The sequence below is a fragment of the Agelaius phoeniceus genome, chromosome 5, assembly GCF_051311805.1.
Source record: "Agelaius phoeniceus isolate bAgePho1 chromosome 5, bAgePho1.hap1, whole genome shotgun sequence".
Lineage (NCBI taxonomy): Eukaryota > Metazoa > Chordata > Aves > Passeriformes > Icteridae > Agelaius > Agelaius phoeniceus.
In genome coordinates, this window is record NC_135269.1 from 62,753,082 (window position 1) to 62,770,016 (window position 16,935).

Here is a 16,935-nt window from a genome sequence, read left to right on the forward strand (position 1 = left end):
GAGATAATCAAATACTAAACACTGAATATATTAGATAAGCACAACATATAAAAATTTACAGCATATAAAGAGTCCTTATAGTTTTTACTTAGGGTGATAGTGGATTTACTCTATGGATTCATCAGAAAATACCCATCTTTGAGCAAATATGAAATAACAAAGCCCTTGGCTCTGTGTGTGATTGGTTCACTGCACATTGGGTGATGGATTATAATTTTTGGGGCAACACTTAAGTTTCACTAGCATTACTAGATCAACCCAACCCTTTCAGTAAGAGATTTTCATTGCCCTTTACTGTTCCAGACTCACAAGAAATCTGTGGTATAATATTAGAGTTTCTCTATTGGATTCTGTTTTGCTAAGTTCCCTCCTATCTATATTCTGAGTTACTCTCACATGAACCCACAGGACTGGAAGAATCAGAGTCTGGTCTATCCCTGCTGCTCTTGGGATTTCTTCAACTAATTCCCCTGCTAGAATCACTTGAAAACAAATTTTAAAAGTGCTTTTGAGGACTGATAAAGGCAGCAGCTTATGTATGCCACAAGTGAAGAAGAGCCCAGCAGCAATATATCCAGGGGAAAAACCTGAAGCAATTGCTGGGTTTTCCATCACCCATTTTCCCCTTAAAGAGCTTCATTATAGTTTGACAGAGGAACTCACCAGTGGCAGGAGCCAAATATATCACACTGTTTCCACTGTACTGCTGCCAAGTTGGCTTGAGCCACTGGTATTTTAGGATGCTTTTCCATATCGTCAGGACACATTGGGAACCACAAGGGACAGCACCTTAGGACCTAACACTTAACAGAGCTGGGAAAGCTATGGCTGGGAGTCTCTGGTGGGTAAGGAAGGAGCTACACAGCAGTTTGATAAGAGTCTTCCAAGCTCTTGTGAGGAGAAATAAGGTATTAATGCATGTTGGGGAGGATATTTTTTTCAGGAGTTTGAATAATGCTTGATATGAGTGGTTGGAGTATGAGTCAGGGCATGCACTGGCAATCCTTGAAGGCCAACACACCTGCAGTAAAATCTGTGATGTGAGCCAAGCAAAAAATGTGTAACACTGCAATCTTTGTCCAAACTTTCCATTAATGCCAGCTGGTAAATATTTTGAACTTTTCTTCTTGAATTTTCTATTTTTTTCATAATCTGTATGTATTTTCCAGAACCTTGTGCAACTGTTTTGGTACCATCAGTATGGCGCACTGATATGGAGAGGAAATGAAAGACCTTTTTGGGAACTTTGAGTGGAATTGCTCTAACATTATCATTCTAATCATTAGGTGCCTAACTTAAATCCATTGCTTAGATGCTTTGCAGTTAAAGGGGAAACATCAGTACCTCTAAAAGATATGCACTCCCTGGAACTGTACAAAACTAAGTAGCTGTAGCACTTTGTGATATGGTTTAGTGAACATGGTGGTACTTGGTCAAAGGTTGGAGATCTTTTCCAACTCTAATGATTGTATGGTTCTATGACTCTATATAGTCTTGTCTAAGAAAAGATTTCAAGTACTTGGGATGAGTTATGTTCATTCATCTCTAGTGAAAGGAAAAGAAATCAATTTGTCTCCGGATGCCTGCTTTTAGCTGGATAAGTTTATCGGTAACAAATATTTGTAACTAACTTAAACAAGGAAAAACAGAACATGAAACTATGCCTTCCTTTTATTTTAGAGCTGTATAGATAAGATAGTAAAAGGAAAACTGAAACAACTAAGATATATGTTCTTCCTTCTTTTATGTGAGGTGACCTGACTTAGAAAACTCTGTTCTATCCTGTGGCTTCATACAAAATAGCAGTCACTGTGAGAACAGATGAGACAGAAACAGTGAATATGGAATTTGGGAATTATATTAGTTCTGTATGATTATTTCATAATTTGTGTGTTTATATATTCATGTTCTTTATGTGCAATACCTGAAGATAGGCCATGCTTACTCTGGGATGGCTCTTGTGAAGTGGAAGTGCAGTGAATTGTTGAAGTTAGTCTGAGTGGGTAGCTCATGCACTGCTTCTCGTGTGCTGCGTGATGATGTGATACCCAGAAGGTTTTAATTTCCTTAGGAAATCAAATTATCTTTCACAAATACACAATATCTCTCCCTATAAAGTAACACCTCATAGTATCTCCAGTACACAGAGAGAGGCAGGAGTCCCACCCAGCTGTGGCATATTGCATATTTTCTTTTTTCTTCCCGGGATGATTCATTTCCATCACTCTCCTTCTCAGTAGAACTGAGGGCACATGGATGAACATGAGTGTGTTGAATCAGAAAAAGCTTATTTGGGGACAAAAGCCATAGGTACTTTTTTTTTTTTTTTTGTGTGTGTGTATGCTTTGTTTTCTTTTGAGGGGGGAAGGTTTCATGATTTAATCTTTCACTACTGAGCAAGGTACAACCCATCCTGTGGGACATTTCCACTTCCTGGGAAGAAGCCAAAGAGCCACTGAGTGGTGACAATAGGATTTTCAGTAGAGACAATAGAAGCCACATAAAATGATGCTAATAGAATAACCTGGATAAACAATAAATTTGTGCATTAACTTACCATGGAAAGTGGGTTAATATAATTTGTCTCAAAAGCAGGGACAGTACCCAAAAGCTTATAGAAAATCATGTTTTAGATTCTGAGAATATTAGTCTAATCTTTTGCCCCGGGGGTTGGCATTTTACCTAACAACTATAAAGTAGATTTTATTGGATGTTTTTTAACAGTTAATGTCCTTAAAAAGTTCAGGGGGTGTAGAAGTAGAGACAGAACTTTCCTGGAGCTTTCTAATTTGCTTCCCAACATCATCTAACATATCTTAACATTTCCACATCTGAAAAAGAATTGATGTTAACACTAGTTTTTATAACCTTCATGATAGGCAGTTGAAGAAAAAAATCTGAGTTTAATAACTGGGAAACACAGGAATATAAACTCATGCTATGCTATACTGTACAGCAAAGAATTCCTACAGGAATGTGGGAATGTTTATGTAATCATCTTGAAAATTCAAATTGTATGTACCATAAAGCTATGTCTGAGAGAATGGATCTTAATTAAAAAAAAAAAAAAGAAGGAAAGAAAAGGGAAACATAAGCTATTTAGGAATCTGCATATAGGAAAGCACCCCAAAGAATGTGTTCTCCAAAGGGCCCACTGTGAGATATGTATAAAAGCCATGAATAGCACTCATCTCTTCAGCATTTTCTTGTTTATTCCAGAAAATGTATGTGGACTTCATTTGGAAATAACAACAGCACTTCCCATTTTCTGCTTCCTGCAGTTTCCTCTGTCTTCATGAGGCATGTGAATGTCATTTACTCTGTTTCTCCTTTTTGACAACTTTTCCTTGTGGGACAGTTTGTCTGTTGCTGCACCACTGGGGATGCTGATGAAGTACACAACTGTTTGTTTTTGTGTCCTGCTTCTGTTGCTGTGTGTCTCTACTCTCTCTTCTGCAACCTCTGAACTCTGATATGAAGTCAGAGGACACAGGACCATTAAGTACTTATGGCTTGTTTTAGTTTGTTTTTAAGAAACAGAAATTACTGACATCCAAAAGTTTACAGCTTCTCTCTCAGATTCCTGTGCTTTTAGCTTGTTTCTGCAGTTGAACCAGGCAGTCCTCATTTCACTGCCAAGCACTGCTGCTGGGAGAGATTTTGCTTATGCAGGATGATCATAGGATATAGTCAATCATAACATTAAGTGGTACAGCTCAGCATGCATATATTGAAAACTGAACATCATTATGTTGAAAGTAGCAGATTCCAACAAAAAACACAGATGTTCTCCTCATGAAGGGTGACTCCCACACTGCAAAAGGAGAAAATGAGCATGGTAGGGAACCTCTCCATGGGCACCCGTGAAGGAGGATCCCAAACAAGAATATCCTCAGGAGACCATCCGAGGAGGGCATGTACAATGGAAACAATTAATAACAATAAGAGTAGTTCATGGCAAGCACAGTGTGGAGGACTGCTAAACTTTCAGCAGTTAAACATCCCTCTTTAATTAGAAAAGAGAGGAAAACAAAATTTCTGCACATTTCAAGGATGAGAAGCTGGAGTTATTCAGGGTCATGAGATGGCCCTGGCAGTGAGCCTTGTGCTGAAAACTGCACAAAAAGTTGTTTTCAAATGACCAGGCTCACTGTCAGTCTTGCCTTCACTACTAGGAGGTAAAACCCTCAAATTTATTAATTTTCACCCATCTGAGGTTTAATTAGCAGAAATTAGATTACAAAAAGGCAGATTTTCCCACAAAAGCTAAGGTTCCAAGTAGAGCAACATAAAATAACAGAACAGCACTCAGTCAAAACAGATAGAAAATACTAAACCTGTGACTTGCAAACTATTCAGTGTTGTACCATGAGAGTCTGGACCTAAGCTATTTTTAGGAATATTTTTCTCTCTCATAATTAAGCCAAATAAAAGTCACTTTCTCTTGCTGCTGCCAGAAGAATCTTTTAAAACAATCCATTCATTGAATTCACCTGAGATAAAGAGGCATTTATAAAATATTTCTGCAAAAGCTTGTCAAAATGTTATTATTTAGTAGTAGACATTGTGATGGAGTAATATGTTGGTTGATAGAGAGGTCAGTGTAAAAATAAATGTATTTTTAGATACATTCAGAAAAAGAAGCCTTTGGGATGATGTCCATTGAACTTCCAGTAAAATAGGAAGAGCCTTAGCACTTGGCAAGGAAACATTGTATCTGACACCTGAAAAAAAATCCTATTCAAAATATTCCTGAAATTTCCTGATTTTCTTCATTGAAAATACACTATCATGATGAGTAAAATACAAATATGCAGATATGAAGGAAGAAGTGACCAAAACCCAAGTAAGTAAGTTACCCTTTTGTCTCCTTGACCTTTGACTCACTTGGATCAAACTTGGATAAAGATTGCAGTCACTAAGTGTCCTACCACGAGATGTAGGTAGTGGCTTTTAGTCAGGCTGCAAAAATAACCCCTTCCCCCAGCAGCAGCACAACTTAACTTTTTCTTCTGGCAAAAAAAAAAAAAAAAAAAAAAAAGAGATAAAGAGGGAACTGACGTCTCTTGGAATATAAAAACACTCCCCCCCAGTTCACAGGCTGTGCTTGGTGGGGAGGTTTAGCTGCTTGTCTGGCTGCTGGTAACTTGATGCGAGTCATGTGCTGAGTACTTGTGTGTTCAGCTGAAAAATCAGTCGCCCTTATTCAAGGTGAGTCAAATGGTACAACATTTAAAACCAGAGGGTTTTCCTCAGGAACACTTTTAAGGTCAGTTGGGTGGCAGATCTTGAAAATATTACTTTTTTTAATGCAAAATGAAATGGAAGGATTTTACAAAGCTGCTTGCAAGAAGAAGTGACATTTTACATGGATTAGTGAAATGCTTTGTTACTATGATAACAGTGGTGTTTTATGTTCAGTATGGCTGGCTTTCCCAATTATGTTCTGTGTTTTGATATTTAATATTCTTGAAAATACAATTCTGGAGTCATATGAATTTATTTTAAAAAATGCATATTTTAAAGAAAATTTTCTAGCATTCAATATTTCAGTAAAAAGCTTGAAACTATAATTTCAAAGAACATCTAATATATAATGAGATTATTTTTATTTTATAAGGGCTTGCTTTGAGTTGATATGTACAGAAGTCTAAGGTAAATAGTGAAGAAAGAATTTAATAAAATTTTTCATCTTTCCTTCTATACAGTTGCTTATAAATTGTCTTTAAGAGATCTGAATGGGCCATTTTCATTGTTATTAATTAATATTCTGTTAAGGATCTTTGAAAAAATATTAAAAAGTACATACCAAACACTCTAGAATGGGGTGAATAATCTTATTGGTCCTGCAGTCAAATCTGAGCCTAAATGATACAATAGCCTCATAGATCATAGCTAATTTTGTTATGCCACTTTCTATTCTGCTTAAGGTATATAATTTTCACTTGAATATAAATTCCCAAAAAGTGCATTCCTATTGGAAATTTCTACCTTAATCTTCATATTTTAAATTCAGTTCTGATAGATGAGAATAGTATGTTGACTTGTATATGAATTGAGTGTTGTGGTATGAGTGCTCTTCACTCGCAGTTGAGTAATTTATAATTTGAATTGCATAAATTGGGATGTCTAGACTGCTATTACATTGTTTTTGGTGGGAGAAGGGTGAATATTTTTCAATTTTCAGAAGCTTGGAATAGACACAAGTTGTTATCAGTCACTTGCTTTCTAGCTGGTTATTGTTAGTGCTCATGAGACATGCCTAGTCTCCCAAAAAAAAAAGGAAATCACTGAAAAAGCTTGTAGAAACTTAGGTGGAAATGTATTTTGGTGAAAAGTGTATTACTGTGGTATTTGAAAATCTTCAGTATGTAAGTCAAGAAAAAAAGTCCGATGATATCTAAAAGACCCCCTTAAATATATCTGAAAGAACTAATTTTCATTTTAAATTTTAAAATGTGTGTTTCCAGACTGGAAAAAAAATCTTCTCGTACTGGGGGAAAAATCAAATGGAGTTAGGATCTTTTCAGAATTGATTTAATTGAGTATGTCTGCTTTTCCTCAGATTTGCTACAGTATGTAACAGCAATCAGATTTTCAAATGCACACCTCACCTACCCAGTTAGTTGCCTTTTACTGTTCCATCTTTGCCAGACTGAAGATCCTGATCTCAGCCTAGCTACAACCACAAGAGGTTTGGTCCTGGTGGCTTTCACTTCAAAGTTCCTCAAGTCTAATACATTTCTAACTTAAATATGCTTTGAAATTTTGGTTAAACACCTCCACTACATCAAAAAGCCTTTAATGGCTTTGGAGTGGGATCCACATGGAATGACCTGGTGGCAGGTGGATGGACAGGCTGACTTTTGTAGTAAGGATAGAAGGGATATTTTCCCAAGACTGCAAAGAATCTTTTGGTCATTCTGCTTGAAAATACCCAAGGAGAAATTCTTAGCATGCCAAATGATCTCAAGGGTACAGAAATAGACATTGTTAAAGGCAAGGGAGCCATAACCTGCTCAAGAGCAGGCAGAAGGTGGGTTTCCAGTGCAGTTAAAGGGAGGGGTCTGGTGCCAGGTAGAGATGTGACATATCTGTGAATTTGGGGTGACAAGGGAGGACACATCATGGTCAGTGGCCCACTGACCATGGTACCTAATCTGTTAGGGCATGTTGTACATCCTTTATGTGATAAAAGGATCAGGTAACTGATAAAGGAAACAGAACAGACACTGTTCCTATACCTGCTTACCATGTAGAAATTCATCAAGTCCTTCTAGTACTTTAGTCCTCATGAGCAGACTAGCTGAGTTGTTCTTCCACTTCATCTTTCTGTTTTCCTTCTCTCTATGTTTGACCTTGAATGTGTAATTAACTCTTGAAACTGAAACTGTAATTAACTATTGCCTGCTTTAAAATTGATTTAGAGATGTTCACAACATGTCAACAAACAGAAATGAGTAAGAATAAAAAGGACATGGACAGTGACATCTAAAACAGAAAAGGGAAGATTTTCTGTTAACTGGAGGTCTAAAACAAATAACCAACTTGCAAATTCTGTGTATTTGATTAACTCATAATCATAAAGAATAAATTGCAAATTGGGCAACTCTTTGTCTCAATTATTCATAAACAATAAAAAATCTGAAAAAAAATCACTGAGACCTTATATTTTACCACTTCAGCATTAGTGTCACTCTGATTTTCTTTACCACTCCTTTCACTAGGGGCCAGTTTGTAAGACACATTAACATATATGACTAGCAAATCCTATTTTCCAATGACTAATCACAGATATTTTTCTTCTGAGAATGAATAATCTTTAAATTACAGGTGTTACACCTCTTTCAAGGATCAAGCTCTAGTGTTGCTTCAAAAACTCTGATTGAGGACTTTCCTACTGGCACAAGGCAGGAAGAGCCAGGGAAGCTCATTCCAGAGCAGTGTAACTCCTGCTTCTGCCTGGAGTGGGAGCCATGGGCACAGCAGGCTGAGATAAAAGCAGGGCTATCTATAGCCTCCTTCTTTGGCAGAGGGAGATTTAAAGACGTCTACATCAGGAAGAATGTCATATGAATAATAACAATGTCAGCTTGCCCTAATGCAACAGCGCCAAAAAAAAAAAGAAAAAAAGAAACAACCAAAAAAACCCCCACTGATAAATAAAACTTACCAGTTTGTTTAGGCAACTGGAATGAAGATAATCATATGTAATAAGCAATTGGCAATAGGCCAAAAGTACCTGCAACTTTGTTTGTTTGCTTAATCTGTTTTGGTTTGGGGTTTTTTTTGGTTTATTTTTGCCAGCGGCTGGCCGCTGGCTGCCTGGTTTTGTCTTGTTATCTTCCTACCTGCTTCATCTCACGTACTTTGTACTTTGAGCTTTGGAATTTGATATTTTTGTTCACTTTCTGCTTATATTAACAGCTTCTCTGAGGAAGATCCGTGAGTTTGTCTGGACCAGGAAGAGAGGAAAAACCATCAAGCCTTACAGCAAGAATTTTTGTCCAGTGTTTACCTGTACCCTAAGAGAAAAGAGGAATGGGCTGTAACAGAAACTGTGGGCTCCTCACTGGGGCCATCATCGGTGGTGTCCTGGCTATCTTCGGAGGAGTTCTAATACCACTTGGAGATAATCTTATAGGCAAAGCAGTAAAAAAGGTACTTCATTTTTTTTCACCTCCCCAGGACATATGGTTTGTGATTATTGAATAGTCATTATTTATAAATCTTATGTTCTGTTTCTGTTTCTTTCCTTTTTTTTATATATTTCTTTGTAAAATATAGTTTTTATAAATTAGGTGCTCCAAATTTCCCTGGAAATATATGCAACAGCGAAATTTTAAAAAATATATTATTTATATTTCCACATTCACTTGTTTGCTCTCTCTTGTGCTTCACATTAGAGGCTAAAAATACTGTGTTTTCAGAATGAAATTTAGAAGTAAGTGGGTTTTATTTTATTGTTTTTATGATTTTTTCATGTTTCTTTATTTTTTCTTTTTTTTTAAATTTTATTTTCATACTTTGGTACTCACTCTATGCAATTATATTTATACACTGCAAATAATCTAAACAATCTTCTACTGCAGAATCTAATCCTACACTTCACGTATTCACCTCACATTCTGTGATTGTATGATCCAAGTAGATGTTCTCCCCATGACTGGAGGATCTAATAAAATGCATCTCTTCATTTTGAATGTGAAGATTAATTGAACTAGAATGTTTTAGACCTGGCAGACACTGGGGTTTTTTCTGATTTTTAGATTATTTTCTGTCCCTAAAATCTAGATTTTTATGAAAAGAAAACAGAAAAAAATTAATTTGTTAGATCTTTGGTGAAAAGTGTACATAATTGGGGATTTAAATCATGGAGGAATCTGGAACAGAAGCCCTGGTGTGTCCACCATGGTGACATAAAATCTCCTTAGAGTCACTGCACCCAGGGTTAGTTCTCTGATGGTTAAAAATCTGAAAATCTTAAGATTAATTTTTAATTAAGATTAATTTTTTGGCTATTGTTTAGTCCTGCTATTTATCTGCTGTGGTGCTGAAGACTGTGGGTGTCTTGGAGACACTCATCCAAAGGCTCTTCTGGAAGAGCAGCCTTAGCCCAGTAGTTGTTGTAGTCAATTGAGGAGGTGGAAACATGAACTGCCAGGAAATGCTGAACTGTCTGTTGAGGCCCTGGATATATTATAGCATCATTAAAAAAAAAAAATAGCTCCTATAAAACATCTTAATTTTTTCAGGTAATCCAATGAAAACCAGCCTGTAGAGGGATTTTCCAATTGTTATTGTATTTTTCAAGAATTTAAAGAATTTTAAGGTTTATAGAGAATAAAAAAAATCCTCACTAGATCATGTCTCAACCACCTTGCAATATTTTACAAAAAAGTCACAATTTTAATTCTTTGCCATATTGAGGAAATGACAGGTTTTCTAAAAAGCATGTAAATTTAAAAATTTATATCTCCTTATATTTTATACTTACTTATATTAATCCTGAGTGTTGTCTCATACCATTCAATATTTTGAAAGCAAATTACAAATACTGGCAGTATTATGTGTTCATCCATTTATTAACGGTGGTGAACCAGTTATACAGCATGGTTTGCAAATGTCTACATAATCAATTATACCTGCATGAGTCTGTAGTGGTAGCATTAGAGGGAATAATTTTCCCCTCAACCACTTTTTAATTTTCTTCATTGTGATCATGTTTCAGATGCTTGTACCTATTTCAAGGCAGCTTGTTTGATGTATATATATAAAATGTAGCAGTAATCACATAGAACATAAAAGAGTACATGTGTAGAGGCTTTATTTATTTAAGTAAATGGATATGTTTTTTCCTAAGCACAAGTCATACCAGACTATTGTCTTTCTGTTTAATGTACTGACCATTCAGAAGCACCATAAGACTTTAAGGCAATTCCATTTCAGACAAGACGGGCCCAGGTACAACAGCTGAAATATGTGATCAGTTCAGCACATGCTCTGGAGGGACTTCAATTTAATTAAATCTTATTTTGCCATGTTGATAAAAGGTCTGTTAATAAAAACAAATTTGTTCTTCATTGCAGTTGTATTTAAGATAAATATAGAGCTGACTGCAAAGGAAACAAATCTGCCAAACAGAGAGTGCTCAAAATACATTTTTTTTTCTGAACTATTTCACTTCTGGAAATGTAATTTTTATGGAAAAATCTTTGGTAGAAACAGATCAGCTTCCATGACAAATTTGTTTGGAATTTCTTAAGAATAGTGACTGTAGGACAGGAAAAGAACAAAGAGTGAGTTGTTCTTTCAGATGTGGCCTGTAAGCATTTACATGGAGCAGATTGCCTATGGAAGTGTTGTAGTCACCAGCCCTGGAAGGGTTCAAAAAATTAGTAGAGATGGCACTTCCAGATGTGGTTTGGTGAGCACTGCAGTCAAAGTTTGAACTGGATGATCTTGGAGGTCTTTTCCAACCTTATTGAATTGATGTTATTTCCATTTGCACTCATATGAGGAAAAATCTAAAAGATGTCCTCACCCAGTGGGTGAAAACAAAACTCAGTATGCCATATTTCTAATGAAAGGTAAAATATCTTTCAGACAAATAAAGGCAAAGTCTTGTTTTAAATTCTTCACAGTCAAAGCTTGAAAAAAGACCCCTAGTTTTTCCTCTGGCTATCCTATCTCAGAAAAAATTCTAGTCTATTGTATGGTAGTAGGACCAATTTTATATTTCTGGAGGAAATGTTAGCTGGCATCAAATGTTATTGCTGGATTAGAATAACAAATGTTGAATAGTTTTAGGACACTCCATACTATAGCAAGACAAATTGTCCTAAATTAACTTGTTATCAAGGTTTAGTCAAATAACATTGCTGTCAATTTACTCTAAAGCAAAATGAATCAAGTCCAGATGAATTTCTCTAGCATCTCCCAATGAATTGGAGGGACTTTAATTTCAAAGAACGATGCAATCAATAGGGTTTTTTGTCTTTTTCTGCTAGCAGCAGAAGTTTAACCATGTTTCTCTTAAGCTTCCCTTAAGCACACATCTTTACACTTTAGCAGCCTCATTTCTCCTTTATTGTAGTCATTGAGAGATTAGTCAGAGTAAACACAGCAGGGTATATTGTGCTGAAAGGCTGCAAACTGTTTTTGAAGCAAAATGAAAGCATCTGCAAGTGTACAGAAAATCTCAGGTACCCTTAGGAACTGGACACTCTATCAGCTGTTATCTCCTGGTGGGTGGGTGCTGTGCTCCACCCATGAGCTGTCCCATGAGTGGACAAACCAAAGTTCATGTTACATAAAACACCCAGATGTCACATCTTCATTTGCTACAATTTATTATCAGACATCTGTGCTTCAAATCAGAGCACATGGCTATGTTTTCTAGCCTCAGAATGCTTCACCTGTGTCCACAAAAATTTGGATAAGTATTTTCAACTCTAACCTCCAGCAGAGGACAGAGTTTAAAAAAAAAAGGTATAGATATATATGTGTGTATATCTATATATATATAGATATATATGTATATCTATATCTATATATATGTGTGTGTGTATGTATGTATATGTATATATATATATAAATATATATATATGTGTGTTCTGAATTGTTTTAAGGCTCTTTAAAGAAACTGTCACTTGAAGAGTTCACTCAAAATGACACCAGCAGCAGCACCTTGGCAGGGATCCACAAAAAGAGATTAGAGCTAAACTATTTCAGCTCTGATACTATTCATGGAAAGGTGCCTTTGATTTCAGGACCAAAGGGCAAAAGTCCTGTCCTAATTTCTACAAACACTGAATCTGACCAGAGAGGAGAGAACTTTCCATTAAGGTCTTGGGGGTTTAGAAAATTGATTCTGGTAGAGTTATGAGTGAAACATGGAAGATTCAGACTTCTCTACAAAGAAATACTTTGCTTGAGATTATAAAATACACCTTTTTAACTGACTCTACACATTTCAGTTGAACGTTATTATGTTTGTTGTCATTAATACTAGATATAATCATGTCTCAAATAAAAAAAAAAAGAAAGGAAAGGAGTATTCAAAACAACAAATCAGAAAGATTTTATCTGATATTGTTGGAAAACATATTTTGACATGGCTCAATTTCTACTTTTTGCCTTTCCCTCCTTAAAACAATATTATCTTTTTAGGCACATGTCCCATCACTTCCATTATGGGGTTTTTTTCCCAGCTAGGCTTAACCGCTCAAAGCTATTGGTAGTGGATTCATTTGCTAGAAAACGTTTATCACCACTTCTCTAAGATCTTCTGCTTTCTACCTGAGTGCATATGCTCAGGAGCTGAGCAGAAGCCATGTAATAACACCTAATATAGTGAACTCCTGATGAATTGATAATACAGAATGGTGAATGATTTGCCACAATGCCTCAGTGCTGTACTGGGTTAGTCTCCGTTATTTTTAGGAATAAGTCCTTCAATTGTAGCTATTATTGTGTTTATTCATTTGTCTCTACATATCTGTGATCTGTGATTGGCCAGATTATATCTAATTTAAAACTGTCTTTGTGACATTCATTTGCCTTCTTTACACAAACTAATGAAGCTAAAGCAACTGCTGGCTCTCAGCAGAACACAAATATTCCCATATTATCAATTTTAAGCTTTATTGAGTCCCAGAATTCTGTTACCAAGGACTGAAAAGAAATAAAAGTTATTATCCAAAAAAACATGAGAAGAAAGGCTAGCAATAAGCTAATAATCATCATTTAACAAGTAATAAGAGTCATTCTTCCAGCTGTAAAATGGGAAAAGATTATTAGCTTTTCTTGAGTTTAACTTTTTCAGTTTTACAGAATTGTATTATTTGTTTCCTCCAGTTTATGTAGACAGGGGAACATACACAATTTTGTTACGGTCCAAAGTAGTTGTGACACTTCTCAGTTCCCTGAAAATGGCATATTTTGTCCATCTCGCCAGATTCTTTGTCAAGACACAAACTTTGTCTTAAATTTTGTGTTTCTTCATCAGAAATCATGATGGCTTCATTTACTTTGAATCAATGAAATACAGCAAGCTTCTATTGCTGACTGCTCTGCATTTCTTGACTTTATGTATTGCTATTTGACCCACCTCTAGTGGGGGGAAATTGTCAGGAAGAAAAAGGGTCAAAGTTCCCACTGGTTTCACTCAATCTTGGCCAGCTGGGTTGTGGTATGAACTTGGCTGTGTAGCAATGGCATTTCTGCAGCTGCTTTTGCTGACAGTAGTTAACTGTTGCATTAAATATTGCATTAAATATTGAGATATTAGAGCTGGTGCAGATGGACTAGGGAGCTGAGAAGTGTTTTGTATTATCAGTTGCATATTAGCTTCCAAAATGGATCCTCCTCTCATAACATCCCAAAGCACAGCAGTGTTGTTAGGGAAATATGTAACTGCCCAGCCAGAGACAGGGGTAATATTTAGGATAGATCAGCGGTGATCAAACAGCAAAAACAAAGGGCTTGCTGGTGTGAGGGTATTAGTTTGAAGACATGAAAAAGAGCTCCAGATTTTTATTCCACTTTAACCCACCATTTGCACTCTCAAAGTATGTGACAGTGAATCATACACACCTCTTTTGTGGGAGAAATATTATTAACAATAATGGCTAAATGCCACTGAAAATAATGGTCTTGTTATCTTCCTTCCCCCTCCTTCTTTTGTCCTGCTGCTTCCCATGTTCTAATGCTGATTCCCTCTACACAGACCCCTGAGCCAAAAGGCTAATGGGTAGAAAGGTAACACAGAAAGCAAAAAATAAGGGAATTATGTTCCTCCTGTCAGGCAGGCAGAAACAGCTCCCTGAGGCATAAGAGCTGGTGCAATAGATAGATCAGGAGCTGTGGACTGCCAGAGCCAGTTGCCCCTTTGACTGCCAGATGAGATCAGTTGTACCCTTGAGGCGTTCCCCAAGGGTGTCCTCGGTGACATCCATCAGTGTCACAGCGAGTGCTGGGCTGCAAATCCACACTTTGTGACCTGGCAGAGTGCAGTGGCAGAGCTGGCAGATCGTCTGCACTACTCCAACCCCTGGCAGAGGGCTAAAAAGAGGAGGGGAATGAATGGAGGGGGAGAATTTTGAAATGTATGTAACAGCACTTAAAGATATGTTAAATAGATATATTGTCACAAGGTTGAAACTTCTCTATTCTCTGTTCCTTAGTTTTGTCTTCTAGAGAGATTAGTTTGTCTTCTTGACCATATTTGTGCCAGAAATTTAACAATTCGCCCACTCCAGTTACACAGTGGGTGGTCAAATCCCGGCATCTGTCTCCATCTCAGGACGCTGAGACTGAGTTGCATTTTTTATATCATCCTGTTTCTCCCAGATTCTTGGAGCAATTCTCTGTGAAAACTGGGAAGGCGACTTTTGAGCCATATAAGCTTTTCCCTCTTCACTCAGGAGATGGTTTGCCCCGTGCTGGGCCACAGGTCCTTGACCTTGTGAGGTTTGAGTGTGAGGACTTAAGATGAAATCACATTTGCTGCAGCAAGGTTTCCTTCCCTCTCACACAAATGCTCATAAATTATAGCAGGCATTCAGGCAGCAAGCCCAGTGCTTTACACCACCAGCAAGGTGTTTGCAACTGCACCATACAAAGGCTTTTCACAGACAGAACCCTGACAAGATGAGATATTTGTTCCTAACTGCAGGAGCCAGTGACTGGCAGTATCTGTTTTGTTTACCTGGTGATTGCCAAGTGAACTTTAGGGGCACAAACTTAAACTAGAAAAAAAAAAAATCAGCAACTTTTGATTTAAAATATCTTCCCTTGCTCTCTAGAGAAATTAGAGCCTTTTAATTTCTGGACTTCATGAGTTGTGCAAATTAGCTAATTCATCTTCGATCACTAATAAAGAAAAGCATCTTTTATGTTGGAGACACACACTCTAGAGTTTTCTTCTTCTTGAAAAACACTTTTATGAATCTTTAGCACCAAGGGGAAAAATTACATTATCCCAAGGTTTGGGAAAATCCCATAGAAGAAGCCTGATACAGACCAGGCAAAGCAGGCATTCCCCTGATTACAAACTTTAAAACTCTCCTACTCACTCTACAGTCCTGAGGCCTGAATTGCCATTTGCCATATGGCTGAGTAGCACTGACTTAAAGCTATTGATTCCTCTAGAGGGCTTCCAGATGTACTGTTTTGTCCCTTCTTCCTTAGATCTGGGAAAATTTCCTAATAAAATGTTATCAGAATTAGAGAGATTTCTTAGAAAGTGTCAGTTTTGGTGACAAAAAATTTTCTGTCAAAGAAAGAGTCCTTCAAGAGCACTATGTGATTTCTCTGGGTGCAAAATTATCTAGAGTCTGAAAAGTGGTCAGGTAAAACTCCCATTTCCCCCCTTGGGCTATTTTCAATATTTGAGAAGCAGTTTATGGATTCTGGGTATCATTCAGTCACCAAAGATTTTCCCTTTATAAATGATCACTGGTTTTGGCAAGTGTTTGAGGGAATGCCCTCCACAGCAATAGGGAAGCTTTGCTACTGGCTGCATCAGCAATTGTATCAGTTTTTGTGCTCATTTGTTTTTGGGGGACTCACTTTTGCTCTCACTGAGCAGGAATGTCAAGCTGCCTCCATGTGTTGGCCAACTGGGCTCTGCATCTCATACTGATGCTAAAATGGTGGTTTTCTTCTGTTTGCTTTGAAATCTTCAACAATCACCTAAAAAGTAAATGCAAATTCTCACTTGTTTCTTTTGTGGATAATTTTAACTTTGATTTTTGTACTTTCAGGAAGCTGTCATTGTCAATGGTACCGCTGCTTTTCAAAATTGGCTTGTGCCAGGAAGCTCAGTTTACAGGGAATTTTGGATTTTCCATGTGTTAAATCCTTCAGAGGTTATTGAGGAGGGGGCTCAACCAAAACTTGAACAAAGAGGACCTTACACATACAGGTAAGAAAAGACCCTTTAATATGTGACATCATACCTACTGAGATAAAATTAATTTTTGAAATTCCAGCACCATACTTCAGTTAGACATGACAAAAATGCCTAAATTGAAGCTACACACAATAATCCCAAACTTTTTCCAGGTTGTGTCTAACATAATGAAAACAAAAATAGAGATAGGGATGTGAAGCTGCTTGTTCTTGAGAAAAACAATAATTCATTAGCCACAATATCACAGAGATGGTTGTGTTCCTTGCTGTTCCGTTTTCACCAGTTTTATAACAGGAGAAAATGTGCCAGATGCCCCAAAAACAAGAGATTATCTTATCATCCATGCATTACTAATAACTTATTTTAATAATGTGGTTTGGTTTTGTTTTTTCACCGTTATGACTTTCTTAGTCAATAGCTTTTCTTTTTTTCAAATTTTGCTTGGAAAAGCATTCCTTTTTCTGAGTGGACTAGCTAGGACATAGATGCAGGAAGGTTTTATTATTTGTTTTATGTTA

At 36.8% G+C, this 16,935-nt stretch overlaps 1 protein-coding gene across 2 annotated transcripts in view; it reads left to right on the forward strand.

The window, feature by feature from the left end:
• CD36 (CD36 molecule (CD36 blood group)) overlaps positions 1-16,935 on the forward strand; it is a 130,270-nt gene that overhangs the window by 98,588 nt on the left and 14,747 nt on the right. The window contains exons 1-3 of one of the 2 annotated variants that reach the window (XM_054632079.2): positions 5,112-5,211; positions 8,428-8,661; positions 16,269-16,429. In XM_054632079.2, coding sequence (XP_054488054.2) covers positions 8,542-8,661; positions 16,269-16,429 — 281 coding nt within the window. In that variant the 5' untranslated portion in view covers positions 5,112-5,211; positions 8,428-8,541. Of the gene's footprint in view, positions 1-5,111; positions 5,212-8,427; positions 8,662-16,268; positions 16,430-16,935 lie in introns of those variants that run through there. The other variant, XM_077179147.1, reaches the window with a different exon arrangement.